Source organism: Oculina patagonica, chromosome 4 (genome assembly GCF_052425735.1).
Source record: "Oculina patagonica isolate OP01 chromosome 4, crgOcupat, whole genome shotgun sequence".
NCBI classification, from domain to species: Eukaryota; Metazoa; Cnidaria; class Anthozoa; order Scleractinia; family Oculinidae; genus Oculina; species Oculina patagonica.
In genome coordinates this window covers 428,754-456,512 of record NC_135761.1, presented here as the reverse complement: position 1 = coordinate 456,512, position 27,759 = coordinate 428,754, and the positions used below count along the sequence as shown (strand labels likewise).

Genomic DNA, 27,759 nt, shown 5'->3' with positions numbered 1-27,759 from the left:
TCGCGATTAACATAAATTTAATCAAAAACGTTAACCCTGTAAATTAGAATTCAAACAATATACTGTTGTGGAACATACCCGTTAGCTCTCCCCGGGCCTCCTTCAGCTTGTCAGCTAGACCCAGGTTCTTCATATTCAGCTCGGTCTCAGTTGCCGCGTGCTTTTCCCGTTCACTGGTTAAAACCTGAAATATATAACATATTTTTTTGTATTTCTTGCTTTAGAGTCTTCCAATGCCACTTGAGAGCAACAAGGCCTTTTTAGGTCTGATTTTGCTTGCGAAAAACAACGAAATAAACATTCAATAAATGTTAATCAAGTACATGAAATGGTATTAAACTGGTTTTACTATCAACTTAACTGACCGTTGTGAGATGTTGTACTTGGTGCTCTAGTTTGTTGATCGATTGGTTCAATCGTATTCTTGATGCCTCTTCTGTTTGAAGCTGTTGTAGCTGAATATTGTTCATCTCCTGAAAAATATCAAGAACAAAACCAGTAAAAATTAGCAGGAACACGTTTTTTAGCTCAAACTATTAGTTTAACTAAGCAATGAATAAAACGATATTATAAAAATGTTGCTGATATTATAAATCTTTCTCTCACAGCTGCCAGTTTATTTTAAGCTTCCATCTCTTTATAAAAACATAACATTCAATAAATACAGTTGAACCTCCCGCAAGCAGAAACCCACGGGACCATTACGTGTCCAGCGAGGAGAGGTGTCCATTAATGTGGCTGGGACCATGACAGTGTCCACTTATGGGAGGTGTCCAACTAGGGGAGGGAGGGATATGAGGTGCCCGTTAGCAGAGTTCACTAATATTTACTGTTTTGTTTTAACATAATCCCAGCAGCAGCAGCACACCTGTTGTTTCTTGAGTTCTTCCAAGAGTGATTCACAGTAAAGTTCCTCATCATCCATCTCTTCAGAATCGAAATTAAAGAACGGTTCATCCATTTCACTGTCTGATCCAATATCATGGAAACTGTCTCTCCTGATGAGTCCGTTCGGTGGCTTGGGTTTCTCATCAGGTGTTCCGATAACAGGAGACGACAGCTTGGATTTTCTATTGTTGGACGGTGATCGTTTAGGCGTGCTGGCCGCGCTGCGTGGACTCAGTAGGTTAGAACTGTGCAGGAGTTTCCGTGGAGACGTCAGGCTCTGAAATAAATAGAGAGCAAGGTTGTAAAGTCATTTCAAATGAGCAAACTGCTGTGGATAGTTATGCTGATGATATGCTGATTTCCGGTCTCATCCAATAAAATTCTAACTGTGAAGCGCATTGAGCTTTGTAAATGCGCTATATAAGCACCTATATCATTCATCATTCATTCATTCTTAAGAATGACAAAGCGGTCCTTTATTTTTCTTCCCAAAATTGACGGCATGCTAATTTTGCTTTCGCTTCAACTCAATCTTGGAAGAAAGAGAGAAAGTGATTGTAATATGCAACAATCCGGAAGGTGACGGGGTACTTTAGCTTTGAGTGCACTTTACCAAGCAAGCAAGATCTCGGAGGTGTCAAGGGGGAGCTCGCAGGATAGGTGCTTAGCCAGTTGCTCAATTAGCATGTGGAAAACATTCTTACCTTAATTGTCTGCATGTGAATGTCATTAAGTGTCGTTCTTTCCACCGCTGTTTTCAGTTGATGTGCTTCAAGTGCTCTCTACCGGAAATAAGCAAATATTCAGCAGAGTATAACATAAAACAAATAAGAATTAAACAAATGACACAGGATGCACCATAGACCGCTCAAATCAACGGGAGTTACAGGATGTGATATTTCCGCCTTTTAAAAAAAGAAATGTATGGTTCAAAAACATAAAATCCTTTTTTTTTCTTGTTCACGAGGTCTCTTCCACATGACTTTCAGAGGAACGTTCGATTGGAAAAAAACTTAAAATCGGTTTCAAATGTACTTTAGAAACTAAAAGCCTTTTCTTTAGATTTTTGTTTGCTTATAATTAAAAGAAAAAAAAAACGTGAAAAAAGAAAACATGTTCTTTTAGCAAATCATGTCATTCATAAAACCGAAATCAATCGTGACTTCGCTTCTGTCAGAATTTTCCACCGGTTATATGTTTGAGTTGCGTCGTATTCCGATACGCTCGCTTCCGTATCTGCTATCGAAGTGAGTGGATCAATAACACTGTTGTCTAAGTTTTGGTCAAGATATTTATTAGAAACCATTAACAGTAGCTATGGTCATGCAGTCCAGCCCTGTTTGTTACCTCAAGCTCAGCGTTGGCTTTCCTAAGCGATAACACATCAGCGTCCATATCGATGCACTTCTTTCTGAAGCTCTCCTCTTGTCCCACGAGTTTCTCCTTCATTTGCTGCAAACCTTCGCGGGTCTCCGTGAGTTCCTCGCGTGTCTTGGGAAAAAAGAACAATAGTAAACCCTTTGATTCTCAAGTGATCAAGGACTAATTTTCCTTTCTGAACTCGATATGTTGTCAAGAAGAGAAGAGTGTTGTGTTCTTGGGCAAGACACTTTACTCTCATAGTGCCTCTCTCCACCCAGGTGTATAAATGGGTACCGGCGAAATAATGCTGGGGGGTTCCCTGCGATGGACTAGCATCCCATCCAGGGGGGAGTAGAAATACTCCAAGCTGCTTAATGCTAAGGAAACCGGGATAAGCTCCGGCAGTATGCGCCACTTTGGCTCGAAGCTGACCTTTTGTACCACTAAAGTCTTACAACAAGACATTAAAAGAAATGTATGGCAATTGACGATCTGGTGACTTATTATACTAAGGCCCCGTCCACAATGACCCGGGTAAATTTGAAAACGCATCTTTTTTTCTCCGGTTAGGCCAACCGTCTACACTAAACCGGCGTTTTCGGTCACCGAAAACGGAGCTTTTCAAAAACACTCACCAATGGAGCGTATCGTTTTCAAATTTACCAGTGTTAATGTGGAGGGAAAACATTTTACCCGGCGTTTTCAAATTTCTCCGTTTTCAAATTTACCCGGGTCAGTGTGGACGGGGCCTAAAACTTTACTGATTTATATCTTTTGGAGCAGAAAGGAGGGAACCAACTGTTCACACTTGGTTTTAGTAGGGTTGCTTTTATTGTACTGAAAAAAAAAATGCAATCCAAAAATAATTCAGAGTGTAAACTGAATACTTGTGAAACGCAAACACCTTGTAAGCTAAGCACCGTTTGATTACAACAAGTTTCAATTCCAAGTGCACTTACCGACTCCAGCTGCGCCTGTAGCTGTGCTCGTTCAAGTTTGAACTTTTCGAGTTCGGCGTTTGAAGCTTCTAAGTTTAACAACGAGTTGGATAAACTTCTTTCTAGTTCTGCAAGTTAACAGGTTATTCAAAAGGCAATGTTAATAAATCTGTTACAAAGATACACTGCTAACTAACAACTAGCTGCTAGCCGTTCTGCTGTTTCATTTTGCTCTCTTTACAAGCCTCTCAATGGTTCTCGTTAACAGCACTACCGTTTACCTAGTGGCAGTGACCAACCTTTATTGCTTTCTAACAAAACTAAAGAGAACACGCAGGCATGTAGTACGTGCAAAGATCTTGATCACAGGAGATGAATGTAAAGTAGTCCAGAAAAAACAGTTTGCATGAAAACCTCGAGGCTATCCAGGGGTGGGCTGCTTAGACATTCTTCTTTGCAAAAAGGCGGGACAAATATACATGTGTTTTTTTGACAAAATAGAGCAAAGCTGGCAAACCGTTAAAGAAATCGCCACCGGCAAAAACGAACTCATATTGACCAGTCAGCTTGAGTTACAGTTTGCCTGTTGATTATCACTCAAGTTTAAATAATACAATTTATTAGCAACTGACCGCTTCCTTGAGGTGACTGTAGAAGTTCTCTGAGTTGCCTCTCCAGCTGTAACGTGTAACGATGACTCTTTGCAAGGTCCTGTGCGAAATCAGTTCCATCTTCATCAAGGGACCGAATGCACTTCAATTCCGCTGTGGAAAAGGTCAAACGAAAATAGTTTACAATCTCATTCAAAAAACGGTATTTATTTATCTTATTCAAAATACGGTATTGTGACCCAGGCGCAACATCACTGAGGTCTGTACATGTACACTTTCAAACAAACTCTTCTTCTCAAGATCGCAGTTATAGTCGGTGAATTCGGGTGATCTCCGAAGAGTTTCCGATTCTTATTATCCAATCAGAAATAACACGAACATTTCAAAAGTTGTGACGTCAGGCTGTCGCCATCTCGATACATCATGTTTCTTTGCAACACACTTGCTGAACACCATGGGCTCAGTTAACCGAAAAAGATAAGCTCTCTGGGGTGGGGAGGGAGAAAAAAGGTCTAAACAAGACAAAATGGCACAGTCAATCAAAAAGGTTTTTATTAGATACCTCTGAGTTCCAGATTTTCCATTGCGAACCTAGTGACATCGGGATGATGTTCAATTTTGTCTTTCAAGACAGCAATTTCTTCTTTGAGGAGTTGCTAAAAACAGGAAAAGAAAAATAGACAAGTGACTTTAAGACATTTTTTAGTTTTACTTTTAAGTCTTAAAATTAGATTTCCTGAATTTGTATTGAAAGTCGAGGCATTATCAAAAATTTTCAAACAATTCTTAAATAACAAAACTACCCAGCTCAGTCGTTCATAGCTTTGATATCCTGGCAAAGGGGAGGAATTGTGTTATTTGTAATAGAACGAACACTGCAACACGAGACTCTTAGAGTATGTAAAATGGTTAAGATGGATCTTTTGCACTTACCATTTCTCTGTCCTTCCCGTCCTCCTGCCCTTCTGATCCTTCCTTTTCTCGCTTTCTTAGTCTCTCCAGTCTGGATATCGTACTTTCTCGAAACTTTAGGATCATCTTTGTCGACTGTGAAAACAAAACCAAACAAAAGTCAACAAAGGTTTGTACTCTGCATACAACGTACTTTATTAACACCCCAAGCAACCCTCCATGTTAAGACCATTTTAGTCGCCATGGCGACTAAAATTTTGGAGCTGGCGACTAAATTGGAACCAAAGTCGCCAGCCTGGCGACTAAAATTGACAAGAAGGATTGAAAGCGTGAGCTCAATTTAGCGACTAAAATTTTTCACTGGCGACCAAACCTGAGCAGTCGGTGGCCAAATGGCCACTAAGGAAAAAAATAAACTTGGAGGGTTGACCCCAAGTCATAACGTTCAAACTTTATGCTCAATAAGTAAGATGTACAAACCTGTAAGAATTTCTCCTTTTTACTGCACAGTTCCTCGAGTTTTTGTACTTTTTCAACTAAGCACTATAAAGAGAAAATAGAAGAAGAAACGAGGAACAAAAGTACACTTAAAAAATAGATAAAGTATAGTTCTCCTAATCAAAGTTGAATTGTCTTGAAGAACGCAAAAGCATCTACTACATGAAACTATATCTACATGTACGGCTAGCCTGTAGTCTGACCTGTTTTTCCTGTTCTGCTCGATCTCTAGCAGCAGTAGCAGCGACCATCATCTCTTTCCACTCGCGGTACTGTTGATTGAAGTCTACTCCTGAATTGTTATTATTACTGTTATTGTTATTATCCGGGGCTACACAAGCCTCTCCACGAGAACTCTTGTTGTTGATTTCTGCATCAGTTGATTCTAATGAGTGAGAAATCATATTCAGTTAACCTTAAAATCATAAAAAAAAATAAAGTCGTCATAACAGCAGTGGCTGCATTGTATAGGTTACCCTGAAGCACACCTTACAGTTGCCCATCGTTGTGCAGTCTAGTCACTTTACAATACAGTTCACTTTCGTTGCAATAACACCACAACAAGGCCTTTGCAATTAAAGAAAAAAACTAGTTCGCGCAAAACAGGGAAACAACAAGTCGAAAGTAAGGAATCTTAAAGATTCCGTTGCTGAAAATGTAGACACTTTGACAAACTTCCTACTGGCTTTGCTATTAGTTTAGCAATCGTACCTTGTCTGGTAATCTGCTTTGGAATGCCAGCTGAAATAGAAATACACAGCTTACATAAGTTATGGCACTCATGTTATGATGCCAGTCAACTTAGTACAATAGTGGTTTTGTTTTACTACACTCTATGCTTAAACCATCAGATCTGGCGTTTTCCCACGCTTGTGACCAATGATGAGTATTTGCTTCTAGTGTTCATTGGTTTGTTGCAATATTGTATAGTTTGCTGTGATGGGCAGTTGTGAGCACTTTACGACACTCAGTTAAAACCTGCTATAATAAAGCTGCACAAAACTGCCATTTTTTATGAGTGGTGAGAAGTGCATGGGCTGTCAGTTGAATCTTCTCACCTCTGGCTTTGTCGAGTTCTTCTCTGAGTCGTTTTATTTCAGCTTGAAGAGCGGTAATACTTCCTGTAGCATCTTCATTCACCACGGCCTAACAACCATAAACAGTAACAGATGGTTATTATCGTAACTTTAGAGCAATATAACCGTTTTCAACATTGAAATGATACAAACTCTACATAAGACAAACGCAGAAGTAAACTTGTACCTTGTTTTTAATCATCTTTGCTCTTTTTGCAAAGTTGAGAGTGGACAATGTCTCTCCAAAACACCTGAAAAGATAAAAAATTATTAAATAAATTTATTATTAAAATAAACAAAAAATCATATAAATTATCAGACTTTAACAGCTAAAGAAACACAACAGCCGTATAACTTACTTAGCAGAAGGGTGTACATTGGCAATCAGATAAGTTTTAGCATTGCCACCCAAAGAATCCTGTGGAAAAAAAAGTGTTATATAAGTAATGAGAAACCTTACTACATGTAATGAAGTATTGAATTGTAGAGGTCGCATACAATGTAAATATAAATTTTGGTCTCAAACACGATGCTTGTGCTATGGAGGTATATGACAATGATGTGCACTTTACATACGCTCATCACTATAATACAGTGTCAGTGTAGTAAATAAGGTTCAGTCTGCAAGGTAAAGTTTAGCTCTGTTTTTGCTTCCTTCTTTACCATGCACTAACTACATGTATGTAATGAAAATGTGTATCCACACTGGTGTGGCACACAGTGAGCAACAGAGGAAGGAGCATAGTAACTGTGAGAGACTCCGCTTGGCAAGAATCGAGAGACAACAAATGGCAGTGCAGTTCCAACCTCTACTGAGTTCAGTCTGTCAGAGAATTTGCTCTTTCCAAATTGGACTGCGTAGTCACCGGCGAACTCATGCAAACTATTTAAAATTACTGTCAAGTGGACATCCTACATGTACTCGATATTATTATGAGGGATTGCCAACAAGAACACATGAAAATGTAGGTTACCCTTAAAAGAAAAGTGAGTTTGGAATCTCTGTAGTGCACATGTCTTGTCTTTCCGTGGGTGATGTCAACTAACGCCATGATCACGTTACCAAGGGCTGACAAAGACTTGTTTATACTGCTTGCTTCCTAAAGTTGGGAAAAAGACAGGAAATCAGCCATGATTGTATGGTATTAATGTACACAAGTAAATTTCTGAGCCTAGAGCCCCATCACTTTCTTCCAAAATTTAAACATCTAAATGAAAAAAGTACATGTAAAGTTCACCTTGAGTCTGAGGCCTTCTGCATGAGTGTCCTTCTGTCTTTCAGATCCCGCCAAGTCTACAAGATGAAGACGCGACACCTTGATACTAGCCATGCCTGCTTTACGTTCCTGAATGAGATTAGTAATAATAAATTATGTTCATGAGGATAAGTTTAATGATGAACCACATGTATTGAACAATTTGAACCTCGGATAAAGAAATAAAAAAATAAAAAAAAAGCTTGCACTCTACTTGAGCTGCATCCAAGCCTAGAGGGCTATAGAACTATGTAGCAGCTAGCTTTTAATTGACCAACCTTGGATTCTAAAGCCACTGTAAAAACAGCGTGACTGCGACTACTTTCTCTGTTCATTGATGTTGAAGCCACTCTCCTGTTTAACCAGCCTGAATTTAGCACCTGAGAAAAGAAGATAATTAATTAGTATGACCTACTTTGAGTATCAAACTTAAATGAATTTGGTAATTAGCTTTGAACTCCGGTTCAATATTTGAACTTGGACTAAAAATTAACCTACCATTTAATCCTATCAAGCATAGCCACTGTCACAAAATAATACTTAACCAGCTAAACAATATAATGAAACTTAAAGTATGTCTGACGCTAACTTGGGCATAATGTTAAATACAACGTCTATATGAACTTTAGAAAAGATGTTTCAAATTAGCAACAGCTTATCTGGCTTTACATTTCATTATGCCTACCCCTGACTGCAATTTTAGTGTTGTTTGTTTACATTGCTAGACAATAAATTGTAACAGCAGAACTTGTGACTTGATCTTCTTAAATAGTAGAAATCTTTGAGTCAGATACAGACATAATTTCATACCCTGTAAGCATCTCTCGCACTAGCAACATCTCGCTCAAGAAGCCCATCAACAAATACACCCTTCTTGATGTCTTCTCGTAAAGAAAGACCGGTTGATGCAGGATCTAACAGGTCAAATATCTGTTCATTGTAGATCTCAAGGAAAGAACAGCGACACAAGAACTCTACACGTTCACCATGCTGAAAATAGACCAATCAAAATAAATTAACTGTTTCTATATAATTTCGTAAAATATCTTTTTTTCTGTATAATTTTATTTTAATTTCACCAAAAGAAATGAATGATGGAGCATTTTACCAAATATGCCATAAACTGTACTTTATAGAAAATAATCACTGAAAGCGGTGGATCAGGTACACATTTTAAGGTAATACTGAATTTATGGTGTTAATCAAGCTCGAGCAATGAGTGCAAAAACTAGGTACCAAAAACCCACCCATCGTAGGGTAACATTTTATATACTACCGGTATTTTAAACTTCTCACTGAGATTCGTTGTCTTACTGACCCCATGATTAAACTCTAAAGCATTCTCAAGAAATTTAACGTCAAACATCTTAAAATGTTTAACATGCACGCCATTTTGTTTTTAACTGGTGTAAAACGTCTATTTTAACTAAAATGTAGATAGTTTCAAATTCATTTTTTCTCTTGCAGGGTCAGCTTGAGAGCTAAAGTTTTGGCAGGGTTTTGTTAGCTGTACTCAAACTGTTACCATACTATGAGATTCTGTGGTAACTTTATTTTTGCCTGTATTGCTTGATTGTTCAGCGGAAACCTTAACTTCCACTGAAATTTTTAAAAGATTGTTAAGTCATGCTCTCTTAAGCACTGACCATTACTAAAAATAATCAAATAGGCCACAACAATGCAAGTGTGGATGCTTCAATTCCACGTACGAGTGAAACAATTCCAAGTACGAGTGAAACAATTCCACGTACGAGTGAAACAATTCCACGTACGAGTGAAACATCCACGTCGGTGACATTCCCGCGCCCCACTTCCAGTCGAGTGACAATTCCACGTACAGTGCATCCGTCGGAACTCGAGTGACTCCGTCGTCCAAGTCGAGTGAACAATTCCAAGTACGAGTGAAACAATTCCAAGTACGAGTGAAACAATTCCAAGTACGAGTGAAACAATTCCAAGTACGAGTGAAACAATTCCAAGTACGAGTAAAACAATTCCAAGTACGAGTAAAACAATTCCAAGTACGAGTAAAACAATTCCAAGTACGAGTGAAACAATTCCAAGTGTGCCAAAACTATAATTCCAAGTGTGGTAAAATAAGCTGTGGGTGATACAACTTGTGGGCAAAATGAAATTAATACCAAATGAATGAACCATGAAAAAGCATTACCTCCTTGTGCTATTAAAGAATTTTTTCTATTGTTTGGACTGTATACATTTGAGAACCAAGTAAAAATAACGAACTGATAATAGTCATTTGAGGGTACACATTTGTCATAGAAATAACAACAATTTTTGCAGATAGTGAGATCCACATGTGAACACAACTGGCAAATTATTAGTTCTGTGTTGTGGATAGTGCACACAACTTTAATTAACCGGAGTTGTATAACTCTCCTTGTGGACTTAATGGGGGTTAAGAGAATAGAAGACAAAAGAACTGTTGCTTACAAACAAAGTTGTAATTAAAAACACTGCTAAATGAAAAATAGGGCCCCAATGGGTCCTGTGTTTTGCTGCTGGCGTCTTGGACATGTTGGAGTCGTCACCTCTCTCTCTCTTTCTTCGACCCGCGCCCCCGTCTCGCGCGGGCGCGCACGGCCGTCCACGGGCCTCGCCGTGTCGCACCTGCCTTCCCCTCCGCTGGTCCGTGTGGTGGGGTGCCGACCTTGCACGGTCCTGGACCGGCGGGTTCATCCGCTCGAGAACTCAGATACTGGTGTCGCCCCCCCTCGTCTTCGTTCCCGTGTCCACGGCGGTGCGTCCTCACCGGTGTTCGTTTTGTTGTTCTGTTTGTTGAATCGGTGTTCTCTCCCTCGGCACTACACCTCGGCACCCCGGCACAAACTTGAGCGCTTCGCTCGGCTGCAGCAAAACACAAAAATGAAAAGCATTGACTTGGCAAATAAAAAAAAAATTGAATTTCAAAGGTTACCATTCATAACGGTTTGAGGCAACCATGTTGTTAAGGAATACTGACTAGTTTGAAATTTTAATATTAAAAGAAGAAAATTTGACTGTACTATTAGATCAGGTGTATCAGAGCAGAAAATCATTGTCACAGCAGTTTAAAGTACAAATGAATCAATTTAAAGGTCTATGCACACACCTGCACTGAGCTGAATATTATTTTAGTGTTCTAAATTTATATCAAGCAGACATAACATATTCTACCTTTTCCTGTTCTCTGTTTACAAGACTGAAAAGGTATTCAAAGGCACGTGGTATGACACCACGGAGCTGATGAGTGAAGCTCTCTTCTTCTCCCTCCGCAGGCCCTATCACACAGAGAGAAACATAATAATAAATTACTTCATTAAATTGACAACTGTCAAGCTCAAAAAACCAATTGAATTACATTTATTTTTTTAGTAAAGAGTTTTGTTTAAGGCTTACCAAGCATGGTGAATGTCTTTCCAGAACCTGTCTGGCCACTGAAAAAACAAACACAATGAAATTAGTATAATTTAGTAGTGAAATAATGCAAGAAAATGGTAAAGAAAAGAAGAAAATGTTGTAATCAAGATACAAGACCACAGCTTACAGTAAATCATTAAATAAAACAAGGCAAAGAGTATCCCAGCAGGAGCCACTTACAGTGAGGGTCTCACTGTGGACATTGCTCAGTCACTGCTGGTGATCAGTAAAATGCAATGAAGCATATTGACGAAAACAACTCACAGTCATAAGCATGATGTTGTTTTGTAAAACTTACTAGGCAAAAATAGTTCCATTGTAACCTGCCACACAACCTTCTACAATCTTCTTCCCGACTGCTCCAAATACCTCTTCCTGACAAAACAAATCAAACAAAATTTAGGTTTAATTTTGTAAAATTAACTTTGAAAGAATCGACACCGATTTGCACATTTGACATTAAAAACCACTAAGAAGTTATAAATACCTGTGTAGCATTGATATCAGCCACATGATCAAACGAAAAGTTTTTTGGATCAGGCTTAGACTGGAGTACAACTGTATTCCCAGATGTTACTTCTAAACATGGTGTACTGTCAAGGTCTGTTTCAAGATGTTTGCTTGGTGGTCTGACACGGACGTACACTCTAATGTTATCTCCTTCCCCACTGAAAAACAAAACAGATATTTAGACTTCCTGTTTAAAAATTTTCAAGGGTCAGAGTGTCATTCTGGGCTGGCAAATTAAAACTTTCACTAGCCCAAAATATGAGCAAAAAAAAACACTTTGACTAGCAGCCTCTGAAAACACAGTCTGAGTGAGCTCCTACAATGTACACACACTCTCTCATTGAGCTAGGTTTAAATTCAATTTCCTTTATACTTTATAGTGAATAAACTGCTCTGATACTGTCAAAAATAATTATAAAATTTAAAGAGAATGACAGGTACAAAGAATCCAGTCAGTAAATTAATAAATCCTAATCTGATCCTGTGTCAATTCTACGTTATATGGATAATTTAAAGCCTAAACAAAATTAATTAAGAAAAACAATCTAGGGAGAAGTTGAAAATAAGTCTTTTAATTAACATGTTCCTTAGGAATGTTTTAATTTGTTAAGAAAAATAGGCCATTGTCTCCTTCACACCCTTATTGTATAAGTGAACAAAGGTGAAATTAATGTATATATCATCTAACCTAAATTTAGAGCATGAAAATGTTTCTAAACTACAACTATTTGTTTGGATCTTCTTTCTTTGCTGCAAACCTTGCTCCTATTTTTCATCATCAATTTTATTAAGTTGTAGAATAAAGTACCATCCAGTAGACAGTTTGATTTATAAATAAATCATAGGAAAATGTGCAAAAATTTGGTAGTCTTGTTAGAGTATCACTACCGGTAGCTATTAATAATATTAAAGGAAACATAATCAAGGAAGATCAATAGGAAAGGAAGATTGACAGCATCAGATGCAAGTAAAGACATTTTGTTCACATTAGAGTTAATAAGTAATCAGAAAAGCTAATTCCAGTTCACTGATCAAACCTCTACATGTACATGCAATTTTGTATGACCACCATCATAAAATTAATAAAAACAACTTTATCGGGGTAATCAGGCACCAAGTCCTGACAATATTAGTCAATTAAATTCTTACATGTAGCTATACTGTATGGACATAAAATACAGTAGGGACACAGGTCTGCCCGGCAAGTGACTACCCAATCTTTAAGTGTTTAATATATTTGCCATTTCCCGTTGTCACTTACCGGTTAGGTTTTACTACTAAATTAGGTAGCTATTAAAGGTGTACCGTATATAGGCTAATGCAACTTCTTACGATCATAATTTGGAAATAAAAAAGACATACAAAATAAACATTTGAGAGAAACTAGTCTGGGTCCTTTCAACCCTACTACAACATTGTATTTTCTCTCAGTTACTGTTAGATGGTAAATGTTGTGAGATGTTGAATCAAGTTTGCTCAAGTTACCCATTCATACATACAATCAAGTAAAATCTGAGGTTGCTATTTTTGCTAGTTTATGTAGGTTGCTATGAAGTATCTTTAGGATTTACTCAGTTCAACTGTGATATTTTATTGCTGCTTTTGGGTGGTAACGGAAATTGCTTGCTGCCTGTAGAATAGAAAAAACCTAAGACAACAGATTATTATCATAAATATAATCTGCTTACAGAAGATTTCAATATGAGCAACTATAATGTGGATGGATCTAGAAGCGGCACTGGATTAGAGATTCCTATTTTTAGCGATTTTAAACAATAAGATTGATTGGAACGATTAAAAAGAAATCATAGCTAATTTGAACACTACAAAGCTATACACTGAGTATAAAAGAACATTTCTCCTTAATTCTTTAAAATTTTAGTAATTAATAATGTCATAATATATATTCCATTAGCACAATCTTATGTACTTAACTTGCTAATAAAAAATAATATAATATTGTGTTAAAAAAAACATTGACAATAATGAAAATATCTCGGAAAAGGAAAACAACGGTAGCAAGCACATGGGTCCAGAAGAAAACTAAAATATTAAAGAATGACTTAATCCATAATATTTAAGAAATTGTTGTGAAAAAGAACCCATAACATCCTTAGTGAATCCTTTTGGCCAGAAATTAAACTGAGAGGAGTTCTCTTTAGTCACACAAGGGCTAAAATGCACCTTCAACAACAAGCAATACAAATATTGATATTGTACTTTGTCAGGAATGGATGCAACACAAGAACACAGTCACTGATGGCAAATTAATAAGAGGAGCTCAACATTAAAGAATATTTTAGATTTCCATCTGTTTAAACCACAACACTGGCTTCAACAATCCTCTGTGTTCTACTGATGCTTGCACAATTTTTTTCACTGATTGCCATAGACTAAGGTTAATATTTTACCTTCGTCGACAGAAGTTGCAAGTGGACACACTGTGTCTCCTACTTTTTATTCTACAGCTATGCCCAGGAAATGTTAGTGTCAGCATGTCACAGAAACTTTATGATCATTTCATCCACTAGAGATACTGATGATGTTACCTTACACATGTATGACCTTGGCAAATATGGCGGCTATCCAAACAAACTGTGTTGATAAACTCAAAATTATTCCAACTCTTTATTCACCCCGTGGGCTAGAATTTGTATTAGCAGCTACACAAATTGTCATCCAGAATAGCAAAAGAACGATATCCATAACAATGTGTGCTCCCGCTGGGGACAGAACCTTCTTTTGTGGGACCAACACAAAGGCTATTATTATTGTAATTTATATTTATGAAAGAAAAATACAAAACTCTGCAACAAAGTTAATTATGTTTGCTTCATTGTTTTATCAATATTTAATCCTTTAAAGCCCTGATATCAGTGGACAAAATCTTCTTACTGCTCTCTTTAGACTTTCTTACAAAATTAGATGGAGAGTTTGTTTGTAGATCAAAACAGATTGCGCTTCTTGATCATTGCTTTTCCCTTGTGGTACACATGGCTGATTTTTATAGATATTGTCATTTTGATGAGAAGTAAGATATTAAAGATAAATGGAACTCTTTATTATTTGAATAAAAACTATTTAAAGCACATATGAGACAATGCTAGAGTTCACTTAATGGCGTAACATTAAAGTTATTGCTTTCCACAGTCTGTTACCCTCATGAATATTCTGTTCTACTTAAAACACAGTGCAGAAACTACCTCAATTACTTTCACTTTCACTTTCTTGTCAACTTGAAGCACTTGTATATTTACTGTATTTTATTATGAAGCAAATGTTTACAAGATAAAGCAGCAAATAAACAATGTGACTGTGATATACAGTGCAAAGATATTTTGCAGTAGTTTATAATCATTTGATCAATATAATAAACTGAAGTTTAATAACTGACAGTTTCCTCTATAAAGCATTGTCAGACAAGTAATATCAACATGATCTACAACAATCCCATATTCTATGATAATTTGATTTACCCATTTAATTTCCACATGCACACCTTTGTTTGAATTAAGATGAATGTAAACTTTATAAAGAGGTTGATTCATATTATAGAGAGAAAAGAAAGCGAATGGACACAAAATGTCCAATCTACTCTATGAGACACACATGCAGTGGTTCGTGGCTGCTGCATTCAGCAAAAACATGTTCTTCACTGCAGCGCCGAAACAACTTCCATAACGCCTTGCAGTTATGCCTTATAGAGGAAACTGGGCATTCCCAAATCAAGAAATGAATTAACTGTTTAACCAATAATTTACCTGAAAAGCCAATCAATTTGTTTAACAAGTGTTATAACATAGCTAGCAAAGGTGCTCACTCAAATTCAGTATACCTGAGCATGCACAATAGTGTATGCTGATAGCGTGAGCAAATCACTTCGCCAGAATTTTTCTCTCTCACAAGTTTAGATCTACATTTCCACCAGCAATGTGATAAAACAATTGTTTCATGCTTTTAGCTGTGCACTATCGAGTTATGGTACACTTGGGAAGTTTTGAGGGCACTCAAGAAGCTAGAGTTGCTCTCGGCTATTGCCTCGCAACTCTTACCTTCTTTTGTGCTCTCTAAACTTCTCAAGATTGCCATAACTTGATAGTGCACGCTAAAGCGTGCACAAAATGTTAATTGCAAAATACTATTTGGGCAAGACTGGAGCTGTCAGTAAAAATGGAAATCAGAACGTGCCATTTCCATTCATTTATGCTACTGATGTTCCAGTTGGGGTTTTTAAAGTACCTCTCAAAGATGATACAATAGTCTTTCCATTTATGTTCCAAAACAAAACTCAATGGTAAACAATCCCTATGCTGTTGCAAACACTAATATAAAAGTATATGACAGTGAAAAACACATGCTGTTATAACAACATTGTAGATTCAAATCTTATGGACATAATTTTCACAATTCATATAGATACAGTTGAGCCTCCTTGTACAACCACCTCTCTGGTCTGGCTTCTTTAAGCGACTACATCCAGTAAGCGATCACATAGCCTTGACATTTTGGTTGGTGGTTTATTGGGGACTCAACCGTATCATGCTATGCCAATTGTCAAATAGCTGCATTGGAAAAAGTTGTAAAAATTACTTAAAGACCTTTGAATACAGAGAAACTGGTTACTCATGCAATTATTAAAGCAAGAAAGCAACATCTTTGATCCAAAAAGCATACATCCAAAATATAGGAGATACAGGTATATTTAAATAAAGTGACATGCAATTATTCTTTTAATAAATTAATAATCATTCATTCAATTATTATTTTGATCTTTAGAAGTACTGTAGTCCTTAAAACTAATCAATCAATCAATTTATTACGTTCCTTATAGAACAATTTCTCCACAATATCCATTTCCTTTTGTATAAAAAATGTTCTGTAATATATTATCATGTATTTCTGCAAAGTCCACTTTATTTTCATGACATTGAAGGAAGCGGACAAAATCAAACGAAATTATACCAAAACAAGATTTAAATTAATCACTGGTTTTGCACAATGGAGATCTGGCCTTCTACTTGAACAACTTTTCACTTTGCACTTTAACAAATCAAGTTCCATGCCTCACTTTGCAAATAGTGCACTTATTTAACTTGAAAACTGAGAGAAGATCATAAACTAACAGAACATTAGCTCAAAACAGCTCCCTAAATTATTTTTGAAACTAAAAGCGAGGACAAACTAAAAGTATATGTTAATCTGATTACCGTACATTTCAGCTGTTGTCAAACTTTTCAAAGCTGCAAAATTCTAACTGAAAAGCTTTTTAGCAAGAATTTATGATCCAAACATTTCACTTTCCTCGCTGTTTTTGTTATTACCTCAAATGACAAAGGCGAAAGCTTATTTCAGTTCCTTGCTTTGAGTTTATACTTATTTGTTTGTGATTTTACTATATACAATACGATCCAAATTAATCCCATAGACCGATATGAAGATTGCAAATTAAGAAATACAGGTATTGAATATATCCATTTATGTATATTGGAAGACAAATTATTTCAACGAAAAAGCTAGTTTAACTCTTATAAGTAGTCTTTAAACAAAGAACAAATGCATACAGTAAAAAGTAACGTAAATTCTGTGTTCAACGCGCCTTGCCTTACATTAGTACATTATATTATATCAAAAAGAACTACTAACTACATCGATAACTTTACCTTTGATGTCCAAACGATATTGCCATCAAGCCTGGACAGTTCTGAACATCGTGCTCTCTTTCTAGAAGTTTTTTCTTTACGAAGACTCAGTAAACAGAACTCATAACCCGCGCATCTACTCCTCGGCGCATCAAAAATGTTTCTTCGCGTCATTCAACAAAGAAGCTTTCGTGTTTGTTTACTTTTGAGCGGTTCTTACGCAAGTACCGCCGACAAATTAAAATATGGACAAACGGCTTGGCTAGAAAACACTTGAAAAATTCACAGCTGTAGTAGCTCAACACGAACGAACTAAATATAAGCGGTGCGAGGTCGAGATACTCGTTTTGTTATTCATCATTGTGTATTCAAATTTTACAAAAAAATTGCGCGCTCACAAATATTATTCGATCAACAAGGTGAAGATTCAAAGCTATAATCTTACAAGCAGAAGCTGAAATGAACACTTACCTTTCAAATCCATTGCTTGATGTTTCTACAAAGCAAAATTAGAATTTGCGTAAGTATTTAGAAAGTTCTAGAAGAGCTGAAAGCGAATTTAGACAGAACGTGTTGGACAGTTTAGACAGTTCGCGATTTGTGGTCCTTTGCTCACCTTTCCCTCTACGCGGCAAGTGAATTCTCATGGCAAAACAACACTTGATCGAAGAAGAAGTTTTGATAAATGTTTTCAGCGAAAGTTAGAAACACATGCTTGAATGCTCGTTAAAAAGGAAATGATGTAAAGCCGTTGTAAACTTATCTCCTTCCTCCACGAAACCGCTTTCACAACTCAAATTTCGCGCTCAGCGCATGTCCTAAATTGGTCACGTGATTCAAGGAAATTGGAACAAGAAAATGAAATATGAAAACGTTTCCTCTCAAAAACTCTCATTTGCTGTTTAAAAAGGGATTTGGAAACAAATTTGAACACATTTTACCGTTCAAATCTCTGAGATTTTCTTGAAAGCCACAGGAAAGTATTTAACCTAGAAAAATGGAGAAAGTGCAATGAAGTCTGCTGTGACACCGTGACCGAATGGAACGTGACTTCCGGTAAAGACTTTATATCTTCCGCTTCACGCAACAGAAACTCCACAGGTGAGAATTATGTGTGAACAACGATTTTCATACCTACTTTTCGCTATCTCAGACAAAGACAAAGAATCAAACAGAGTTTTCAAAAATGTACAAAAAAGAAACTCGATTTTCAAAAAAACAAACACCAAAATAAACATAACACAGGGAATCAAGCAGGCGAAGACAGTGCAAATGATATAAGCCCTGCGCCCTGCCATAAAAGAACTGTACATCCAAGAAAGAAACCTTAACTTTTTTAATAACAGCGTCCTGATTCATTCTTTACTTTTCAAAGCAAACAGCGGAAACTAAATGCTTGTTACATACTTTTTGACACAAAAAAAGAAAGCAAGTTAACGACATGTCAAATGTCATGAAATTGTATATCGATAAATTCGCGGATAAGTCGTGTATATTTCAATAACAGAGGGCTTTCTGTCATGCAAAAAGAATTCTTGCCGCTCATAAACAGAATAAAGATGACTTCAGTTGTCGCCCGCGCAAGGATAAAAAATAGGAAACTTGAGCAGCAAAAAGCAATTTAAACATTCGAATCCAGTGTTTTATCAGAAAGCAGCTAAGTAAGTATTTTAAGCCAATTCCCATTGGTGTTTATCATTAAGTTATATATGTAAATGAACTATTGTTTCTGTGACCGCTTTACACATCTTTGTGAAAGAAAGTTTAAACTTGAATTAAGTGAGGCCCCCTAATTGGCCAGAAACGCAGAGGAGCGTAACTCATTTATGGCTTCTATGGACAGTGTTTGTTTAACCAATTTTTCTGTCATTGCAAGTTCTCTTTCAAGAAGTGAAAATGCGTCAACGGTCTCTTCATTTTCAAGGACACGCGAAATTAAGATGAATTTCCTTCAGAAATTTGCCGATTAATTAACGTTTCCTTTAACCATTAGCGCACACAATAAATAGCGCAACAACGCACGACAAATCAGGCCTGTCTTTTGTCATCGATTCTCGGCAATTCTAAATTGAGAACCACTTGCCAGCTCCTTGTAACGCGATCGATTTATCAAAACAATAGGTCTTGGCTCTCTTATTTCGGCGATGAACAAAGATTACATGGAATTTGCGATACCCAAAACACTGACAAGCCACGCTAAAATCTATTTTAAAGGAATGAGCAAAGGGTGTAAAGAAAGGGCTTCTTTGCATTCTAATCCCACACACATACAGCCTGCCCCGTGCATGAAATTCCAGTAACACACAATCTATTGTAGCTTATTGTTAAATCCATCGATCGATCGACGCGGGTAAAATTTCCCGCGAATTTCCTGCAACATTTCGTGACTGAAACGAACAGCGATTTGCGTGTACATTTCCACACCGCGAGAGTGAAACAAACAACTCGTCGTGAACTTACTTGTTTTACTGTGCCTTAGGTTTCCTTCATGTACGCTTGCACTACTGGGCAGCATCGATCCCTCTTGTTGAAGCATGAGAGTATTGTCCGGCGACTTCAATAGAGCGATACATCAAGTACATAATGCCACTACGATAGGCGATCTCAGAATGTTATCCTGCGAGAGGCATACGAACACATGATCAAATAAAACTCAGTAACATAGCACGCCAACACAATCTGTCCCATATAAGAATTGGGATAATGGACGCATGCGCGTGTGTACACAAATGTTATGGAAATTTTACTCTAATTGAAAGTAATTCCAAGGGTTATTGTGTGCGTTCTTTCATCAAGTCCCTTAACAGAATCTCTGTTTTGTAAAGTAATTGTGGGTTCGCTTAGCAGTTGAAAGCGTCTTTTTGGCAAAGTTTGCCAACATTATGACCCGTAAAGCGCATGTCGTGTCTTATCGATTTTCGTGATGTACGAAACAAATGTCCGGCGTCTGCCAGTTGTTTGCCCTAGTTTTCCAGCTATGTGATTTTTGATCAACAAACACGTTAGGCCTTAAATAAAAAATTCAATAGCAAAGCAATGTGCTATAAAAAACGCTGGGAATGTGTTTTCAATACAAAGGACTCTCAACATATCACAATCAATACTTGTTCTTGAAAAACAACCTACTTAATACTAACGACTCAGAAGAACTTATCATCGAGTTATTTACTATTTTTGAAAAGAAAAGCATTAAATAACGTGAAATCAGAATACTGAAATCGTGTTCATGATTTCTATAGCTCTAATTAATGTTTTGTTTTGCACTAAAACTTTTAACTTGCTAAGCAAAGGTTTTGCGCACACATCGGACTGCCGTGAACTTCGCCCTTCGCCATATTCCTTCTCCATTAGTTTTGACTAGACTGTGTACTGACAGCCCTGACAGACTATCAATTTCATTTCTTACTATTGTTTAATCCTTCCAAATCTCAAAACTACGGATTTCTGTAAGCTCAAAAGATAAATAAACTAGTCATGTTAAGCCAAGTTCGTGATCAGTGCCATGGATTTTGAGCAGTGCCAAACACAGATACGTGATCTGCAGAAGACTGACAAAACTAAACACTGTTTACGTTTGTTAGTTTTTAATCTCAAAGTCGTGGATTCTGGAAAAAAAATTGAAGAGGATATACAATATGGGTTTACTTTCTTCTCTCCGGCGTCTTTCCGGTGGTGCGCGTCTTTGTAAAAGGTTTCGTGAAATTGGTTTCAGTGTCGGCGGAATTTTTTGCGACAAAATTTACACGAAACATGTAACATTCAGTTGTCCGACTTCTCGCCTGCAAAGATTGAGTCAACACAGCTGCAAATTTACTTTGATTTTAACGTTGTAAAGTGTAACTTCATTATCGTGCAGTTTATGATCACCCTTGCAATCAAAACGATTTTTCACTAAGTTAAAGGTACTAAATGATACAATCCAATCAATGCTTTTTAGCTGATTGTCGTTGTTAACAAGCAACTTGTTTCGGACCAAGGCCAGTTTACAACCACTGTTCCTTTTATTTTGTCAATACTCCAGACTGTATATCTGACATTAAGGCTAGTAACCTTAAAATATCCAATAATTGGTTTCCGGTCTGGCAGGCTATCTGCAGATATCTACGAATTATCAGCACTTTACTCGTAATCACTCAATATTCATCTTCGTACAGTGGAATATGTGACCCTGCAAACTCTACAAATGATAAAGAAATCGCTGCTCCTAAAGCCTTTTGATTAATTATCGAAACTCAAAGAAGAACAATCAGTACAAGGTATGTGGGGACCAGAAATCAATGAATTCCTTTCTTAATTGCTTAATTCCCTTGCCAGTGATCAATAACTAATTTCTCCCTACAACATCAATACATTGTCAAGAAGACAGGTAATGAGAATTAACAAAATCATCAGCTGTAAGATCAACTCATAAACTGAGAGTCAAAGACTCTCTTACCACGAGATGTCGGTCTTGATGTATCACGTAATTCTCACATCATTAAAAAAAAGGTATGGCAATCAGCGCTGAAGGAGAATTCATGTTTCAATCTCGGATTTGAAAGGGTTAAGCGATTAACAATACAGCATCTCTGCATAACAAAAGCTTGTAAAACACTAAATTAACAGACCCCACGGAAACGTCTTTGTTCTATAAGCGCTTTGTTTATTTCCTGTAATGAGACACAAAGTAAATCAAAGTGTTTTAAAGTATCACAGCTCTCTGTTATTTACTTTGTCCATTTACAACTAAAAGTTCTGCCTGAGTGTTAAATCAGGTACGTAAATTAACGTCACTAAAAGTGCCTTGGAGCTACCACACATTCCTTTCTCAGAACTGGAGAAAAAAAAATTGGTTTCTTAGTTTACGGCAAATGAACGAGTTTTATCTTTTATGTAGAGTTAACCTAGCCCAATTAGTACTGATGGTGTAAGAGGTGTAATCATACTCTTTCTGACCTTTCTAGGTGAAATTAAGGACACCAAAATGTGAATCAACCAGTTCTGCAAATCAAGTGAATACAGGTCTCCGTTGGGCCACAAAGAGAAATCGCAACTTGTACACATGCTTTGAGAAACAAACCGTCCCCGCTCCAACTACAGCAAAACAGCCGGCAATGATAACGAGCAACTGCAAGCAAGGCTGATCATACTACGTGAAAAATAGGCTTTGCGAGACAACACCACGACTGGAACCGATACAGCAGGATTGCAACCGCGGACAGCTGTTTCGTTCTTATTGGAACTCATCAGCGCGGTGTAGCGAATCTAAATGACGCCAGCCCAAAGGCCAACGCAAATAAATTGCCCAATAACCCATACACTGCATCAAGTTCCGTACTTTGAACTTACTTGTCCCCCGAATCACGCGCTGCCACAACACGTGTTTCGGGGGACAAGAAATTCAAAGTGTCACGATGGAGTCTCGCAAAGCAAAATAACTTAAATGTGGTAGGCACAGCCATTCCGAACATTTAAGCGCATGGACAAAACCATGCTAAATAAAAGCACAGCATATCGGATCTGAAAAGATCTACGGTCCAAAAATATGTAAAAGTAAGACTAAAACTGCAAGGGACCGCAAACGATAATGCTGCTATTCGTAGGATCTACTGAGAGATCTGATCAGCAATAAAATGAAATAACAAACAACTGCAAGCAAGGCTGATCCTACGAATATAGCAGCATTATCGTTTGCGGTCCCTTGCAGTTTTAGTCTTACTTTTACATATTTTTGGACTGTAGATCTTTTCAGATCCGATATGCTGTGCTTTTATTTAGCATGGTTTTGTCCATGCGCTTAAATGTTCGGAATGGCTGTGCCTACCACATTTAAGTTATTTTGCTTTGCGAGACTCCATCGTGACACTTTGAATTTCTTGTCCCCCGAAACACGTGTTGTGGCAGCGCGTGATTCGGGGGACAAGTAAGTTCAAAGTACGGAACTTGATGCAGTGTACGGGTTATTGGGCAATTTATTTGCGTTGGCCTTTGGGCTGGCGTCATTTAGATTCGCTACACCGCGCTGATGAGTTCCAATAAGAACGAAACAGCTGTCCGCGGTTGCAATCCTGCTGTATCGGTTCCAGTCGTGGTGTTGTCTCGCAAAGCCTATTTTTCACGTAGTATGATCAGCCTTGCTTGCAGTTGTTTGTTATTTCATTTTATTGCTGATCAGATCTCTCAGTAGATCCTACGAATAGCAGCATTATCGTTTGCGGTCCCTTGCAGTTTTAGTCTTACTTTTAATGATAACGAGGGTCGAATTCTGGGGGACGTTTTGATTCAGCATCATTCAGTGTCAGGCCAGGGCACTGAAATGTCTTGATTTAAAGAGAAAACTGATAGTTCTTTTACTGAAGTTTGCCTCTGTCCGTACGTTTTATAAACTTTTCATAGCTATAAAAGACAGTTCAGAAAATTGGAATGCGGTGGTAGGGTCCAACCAAATTAGCAGCAAAATTGTTTAAACCTTAATGAAAATAACAGAAATATAAGACTGTATGAGCAGAATTACTAAGTTGTTTGACTAAAGGATTACTTGGTAATCCCATCCAAAGAAAATAAATACCGTGTGAAACTGAACTTCGTGACTTCGTGTCTTTGATGACGCTAGAAGACAAACTAAAAAAAGTAAAGGTTGGTTGATGTACATTGTCACGTCTTGCCGCCAATCCGCACGCGATGATTAAAGTGAGATGTATCAACAATAAAGTGTTTTCTGACACGAACATTATAAACTAATCCGTCTGGCTTTCCGTGACTTTGTGAGTTTATAGATCAAACAAGTTTGATCGAGGATCGACTAAAGAAAAGCGCTTGCTGTGGCGGCCTTCGGCTCGTTTATGCCGCAGGGCGCAACTATTAAGAAAGAGAAAAGGAAACTATGATTTAGCAACGTGTTTTCAGGGTATCTTTCTTTTAGTTTCGACAGCTAACTGCACTTTTTCATAGTTTACATTAGATTCCCTAAAGGAAGAAAGTATTTCAGGCGTTATAAAAACTATGCTGAATTTACTTAAAGTGGATTTTTTTTTTTTTTTTTTTTTTCCCCCCCCCCCCCCCCGCCCACCCTATCTTAGACGAATTCCATCAGATTGTGTCAAAAAGGAGAGCACCTCAAAATAGTCGCCGTGTATATTAGTTGTTTAGTCTCGGAAGCAACTAAACAATCGTCCTCGCGCAATATGCACTGGTGAAAACGATGATAAAAATATGGTGAGGCAATAAATTGAATAATTGTAGTAGTAAAAAATGTACAGTCAATAGCTAGCCTAGCCAAAGGGCAGTGTCGGTATTGTAGGAATCTCATGTTTTGTGTTCGCCGAGTAAAATATTCTATATAAACTAGTCATCAAAACCTCGATAGTTAACACTAAATCAGTGTTTTGGGGTCATGAAAGACACCCGGCTGAGCAATTGTTTTGTACTGATTAAAATGTGTATGGAGCTAATTGAGTAACTTCACACATGTTTGGTAATGAGATCTACTGACACGAAACTATGACACGAAACCACGCAAGCCAATGAATCAGAGGTTATTTTAACTGGGCTTTTTGTACCTGGAGGCTGTCTTTCATCTTTTTAAACCAGACTATCACTAACAGGATTAGGTGTTGTAAATGAGGCTGTTAAGAGATTGAGTGTGAGCTTCTTGACAAATTAAAAAGTGGTTAATCGAATTATCTCTTTCCTGTTTGAGTCACAGTGGGTGGGTGGGTAGAGTCAATGCCGGTCCTTTCCTTTGATTCACGAGAAGTTTTGCTTTTCATATGACGCCAGCCAAATTTCAGCTTCCGTGAATGAATAGAAATAAAGCATTGCACAGTCACAGTTAAAACACAGGGAGTCGAGCAAAACAAGCAGTGCTCTGGAAAATGAGCCTGCCGCATTTAAGGATGTATTAAATAGTCGACAAGAAAGACTTCATCCTCCTTTAAAGCACTTGACGGTTTATAAACTCTTAACTAAAATGAAACTGGAAGGATGAATGGGTCATAGCTCAGTGCTAGAATGACACGATCACAGTGTGCAAACAATCATCTCTTTGTTCGATGCCTATCACTGAAGGACACACAACCTCATTAAACAATTGTTCGTTTGGTGCGGTTGCCTTCACTTGAATGGCAGAACGGTTTTCTTGTGATAATGCCGGTTCTATACTTGAAGACCACTCAAGCGAAAACATATCATGATCACACAAATGTAAAGTGCGAAGGCTAGTTTAAGTAGTTTTTCATACCCTTTTTCTGGTATGTTTTGTTTAATTCCAGCTTAAGAGTCTCCGTAAACGGGATTTTGCATCATGTGTTATAACTTTAAAAAGCACATGTGATCAAAGTCCTGCCGGCAAATTAAACGTGATCATTTGTTCCACTCCACTGCGGCTGCACGTATACGTTAAAGACACTAATAACCGCAACTATAAACAAACTAGTGTTTTACTAAGAGCACCCGACTAAAGGATTTTAACTCGATCACCCGAACTATATTCCACTCACGTTGCTTAAAATACTGGAAAGAAAAAGGAATGTGGATTGGTAAACACCAAGACTTGCCGCCGATCGGGAGCGAAATTCATACAGGACCATACAGGCGAACAATATTCTAGTTTGAGGTTTCAAAGGTTTCGAAAAACCCAACACTTTTCAAATGACTTTCAATTTCGAACCGAGACTTCAGGCCATTATAAGTTGGCGAAACACTTACATATTAACTTTCATGCGAACCACTTTTGCACCTCCAGAAAAGCTGGTCTTCTGTTGAATTGTACTCTCTTTCCTTATTATTCGTCCACATCAGTCCACAAAAGTTTCAAACAGTTCGCTTCTAATTTATGTGATCTATGTGTTCAATTGGAGACTAGACACTTGAGTGCAGTTTCCAAAAGAAAACACATTATCTCAAGAGCCGTCTCTTGTGTGGCTTGTGATCCTGAAATTTCGGGAAACAAGGAAGCTGCTTGTATTCTGGTACTTTAACTACTGTAAGGGCTGTGCCGTCGTAAAATTAAAATACTAAGCATAACAAACGATTCACAAATGTTAAAGTGAAACGATCACTTAATCTTGTCATCAGTTTTGCAAAGTTTTTTATACGATGGTGCAAAAACAGCGAATCGCATAGGACGAATCAAGTTTCCGACAGAATTTTCTGAGCAACTTTAGCTAATAACCGTGAAATAATTATAGTCCCTTTACAGCTGATACGCCGGTTTAAATAGCACGTATACCATGTAATGTGAGTGATTTTGCGGGCACGTCCGAAAACAGCCGTTATTTGAAAGTGAAATTTCCGCTTGGAAATTTAGCATATTTCCTTGTATCGACTTGTGGCATAACTTTGCAAAGTTAAAGGTAAAAGAATTATCGGTAAATCCAGTTAAGCATATTAAACGACCTCAGTAAGTCTTAATTACACAGTCAAATCACTGGAACCCACAGTTACTAAAGCGTTTGAGTAACGGAACTAATGCTTACCGCTAGTGAAATCCTTAGTTGGCCAAATAGCATATTCTAGTTACCGCAGTGCAAAGAGAAGTTGTTACACATCTAAAACTCACAGCTTGCTTAATATGTTAACGTGACCTTGATGGATTCATTAGCGGGTTTGCGTAACTCACTCCAACCGTGTTAAAGTACCTAATTATAATCAGACGCATTCTTCACAGACTGAAGGGTCCTACTACCCCACAAGCCTTTTCGTTCGCGGTGTCATTGAACCATTTCAAGCCAGCCGCTGAGTCACGATTATTCTCTCATTTTCTGATAAAGTTTTATTTAATTTTTCCACGAGTTATAGTACAAGAAGAAATCCGTGCTACATGTCAGGAACACACAAATTATGCCCCACACATGGCGTCGAATTTCCTTTAAATCTAATTGCCTCACGGAAAACAAAGAAATGAGGTTGTGGTTAAAAAAAAAAGAAATAAAGAAACTATTCTGTGGTTTATTAATGTCAATCATGTTATAGTTTTCTATTTATTGTTTATTTAAATGTTTGGGTTTCGATTGTTCTAGGAAATGAATGTTAAAACTTTTAAACTTTGACGTTCCATTGGTAAATTCGCATTAAAATTGACAGTGAATCTATTCGATTGCGTCACTGTGCATACCAAACGAAATCTTTGATGACATCAAGGAAAGGAGATTATGTGACGTCACAACGTGATGATCCGCGACCGTGAACCGTAAGATAACGATCCTTCACGCACTGAGTGTTTCTCAGTGTGAAATCCGTCTATGAAATTTGGTAGGTTTTGTTTTGAATCTTTTGACAGTTATATGGAGTAGAAATAAAAGTAAAATAAATATATTTATTACTGATAGCTATCATTACCTTTTGTTTTAAAGCATAGATATTGAAACTGTGAAATCGTCTATTTTGATCTGTTAAATTACTTCATGGTTTGTTGAATAATGAAACGGAAAAAGAGCACTGTTTAAGTCATTTTATCAATATCAATAGTCAGGAATGATTAATGTACCACTTTTAATGATGACGGATTTTTTAATGATTGCAGATATGTCGGTATAATAAACCATCATCATTAAAAATGGCACATTAATCATCCCCGCCGGACTATTTATAAATTGACTTGTCATTTCAAGTGATTTTGGCTATTTTTGATCACTGACTTTTGTTTGGGGGGGGGGCGGGGGTGGACTGTTAGA

The 27,759-nt window shown here is 37.4% G+C and overlaps 1 protein-coding gene across 7 annotated transcripts in view; it reads right to left on the bottom strand.

The window, feature by feature from the left end:
* The window catches only part of LOC144649004 (kinesin-like protein KIF15), a 43,767-nt gene that overhangs the window by 12,959 nt on the left and 3,049 nt on the right, over nt 1-27,759 (bottom strand). For 2 of the 7 annotated variants that reach the window (XM_078508459.1, XM_078508457.1), the window contains 25 exons: nt 19,568-19,724; nt 17,579-17,603; nt 11,446-11,626; nt 11,257-11,333; nt 10,938-10,975; nt 10,716-10,819; nt 8,352-8,531; nt 7,820-7,921; nt 7,524-7,631; nt 7,260-7,385; nt 6,645-6,703; nt 6,473-6,536; nt 6,268-6,355; nt 5,921-5,950; nt 5,413-5,594; nt 5,192-5,254; nt 4,733-4,846; nt 4,362-4,455; nt 3,821-3,952; nt 3,210-3,316; nt 2,236-2,379; nt 1,593-1,670; nt 869-1,165; nt 366-473; nt 79-184 (listed from right to left, as the gene is read on the bottom strand). In XM_078508459.1, coding sequence (XP_078364585.1) covers nt 79-184; nt 366-473; nt 869-1,165; nt 1,593-1,670; nt 2,236-2,379; nt 3,210-3,316; nt 3,821-3,952; nt 4,362-4,455; nt 4,733-4,846; nt 5,192-5,254; nt 5,413-5,594; nt 5,921-5,950; nt 6,268-6,355; nt 6,473-6,536; nt 6,645-6,703; nt 7,260-7,385; nt 7,524-7,631; nt 7,820-7,921; nt 8,352-8,531; nt 10,716-10,819; nt 10,938-10,975; nt 11,257-11,333; nt 11,446-11,626; nt 17,579-17,603; nt 19,568-19,643 — 2,683 coding nt within the window. In that variant the 5' untranslated portion in view covers nt 19,644-19,724. Of the gene's footprint in view, nt 1-78; nt 185-365; nt 474-868; nt 1,166-1,592; nt 1,671-2,235; nt 2,380-3,209; nt 3,317-3,820; nt 3,953-4,361; nt 4,456-4,732; nt 4,847-5,191; nt 5,255-5,412; nt 5,595-5,920; nt 5,951-6,267; nt 6,356-6,472; nt 6,537-6,644; nt 6,704-7,259; nt 7,386-7,523; nt 7,632-7,819; nt 7,922-8,351; nt 8,532-10,715; nt 10,820-10,937; nt 10,976-11,256; nt 11,334-11,445; nt 11,627-17,128; nt 17,299-17,578; nt 17,604-17,723; nt 17,908-19,567; nt 20,667-22,042; nt 22,409-26,562; nt 26,718-27,759 lie in introns of those variants that run through there. The other 5 variants (XM_078508458.1, XM_078508456.1, XM_078508462.1 and 2 more) reach the window with 5 other exon arrangements.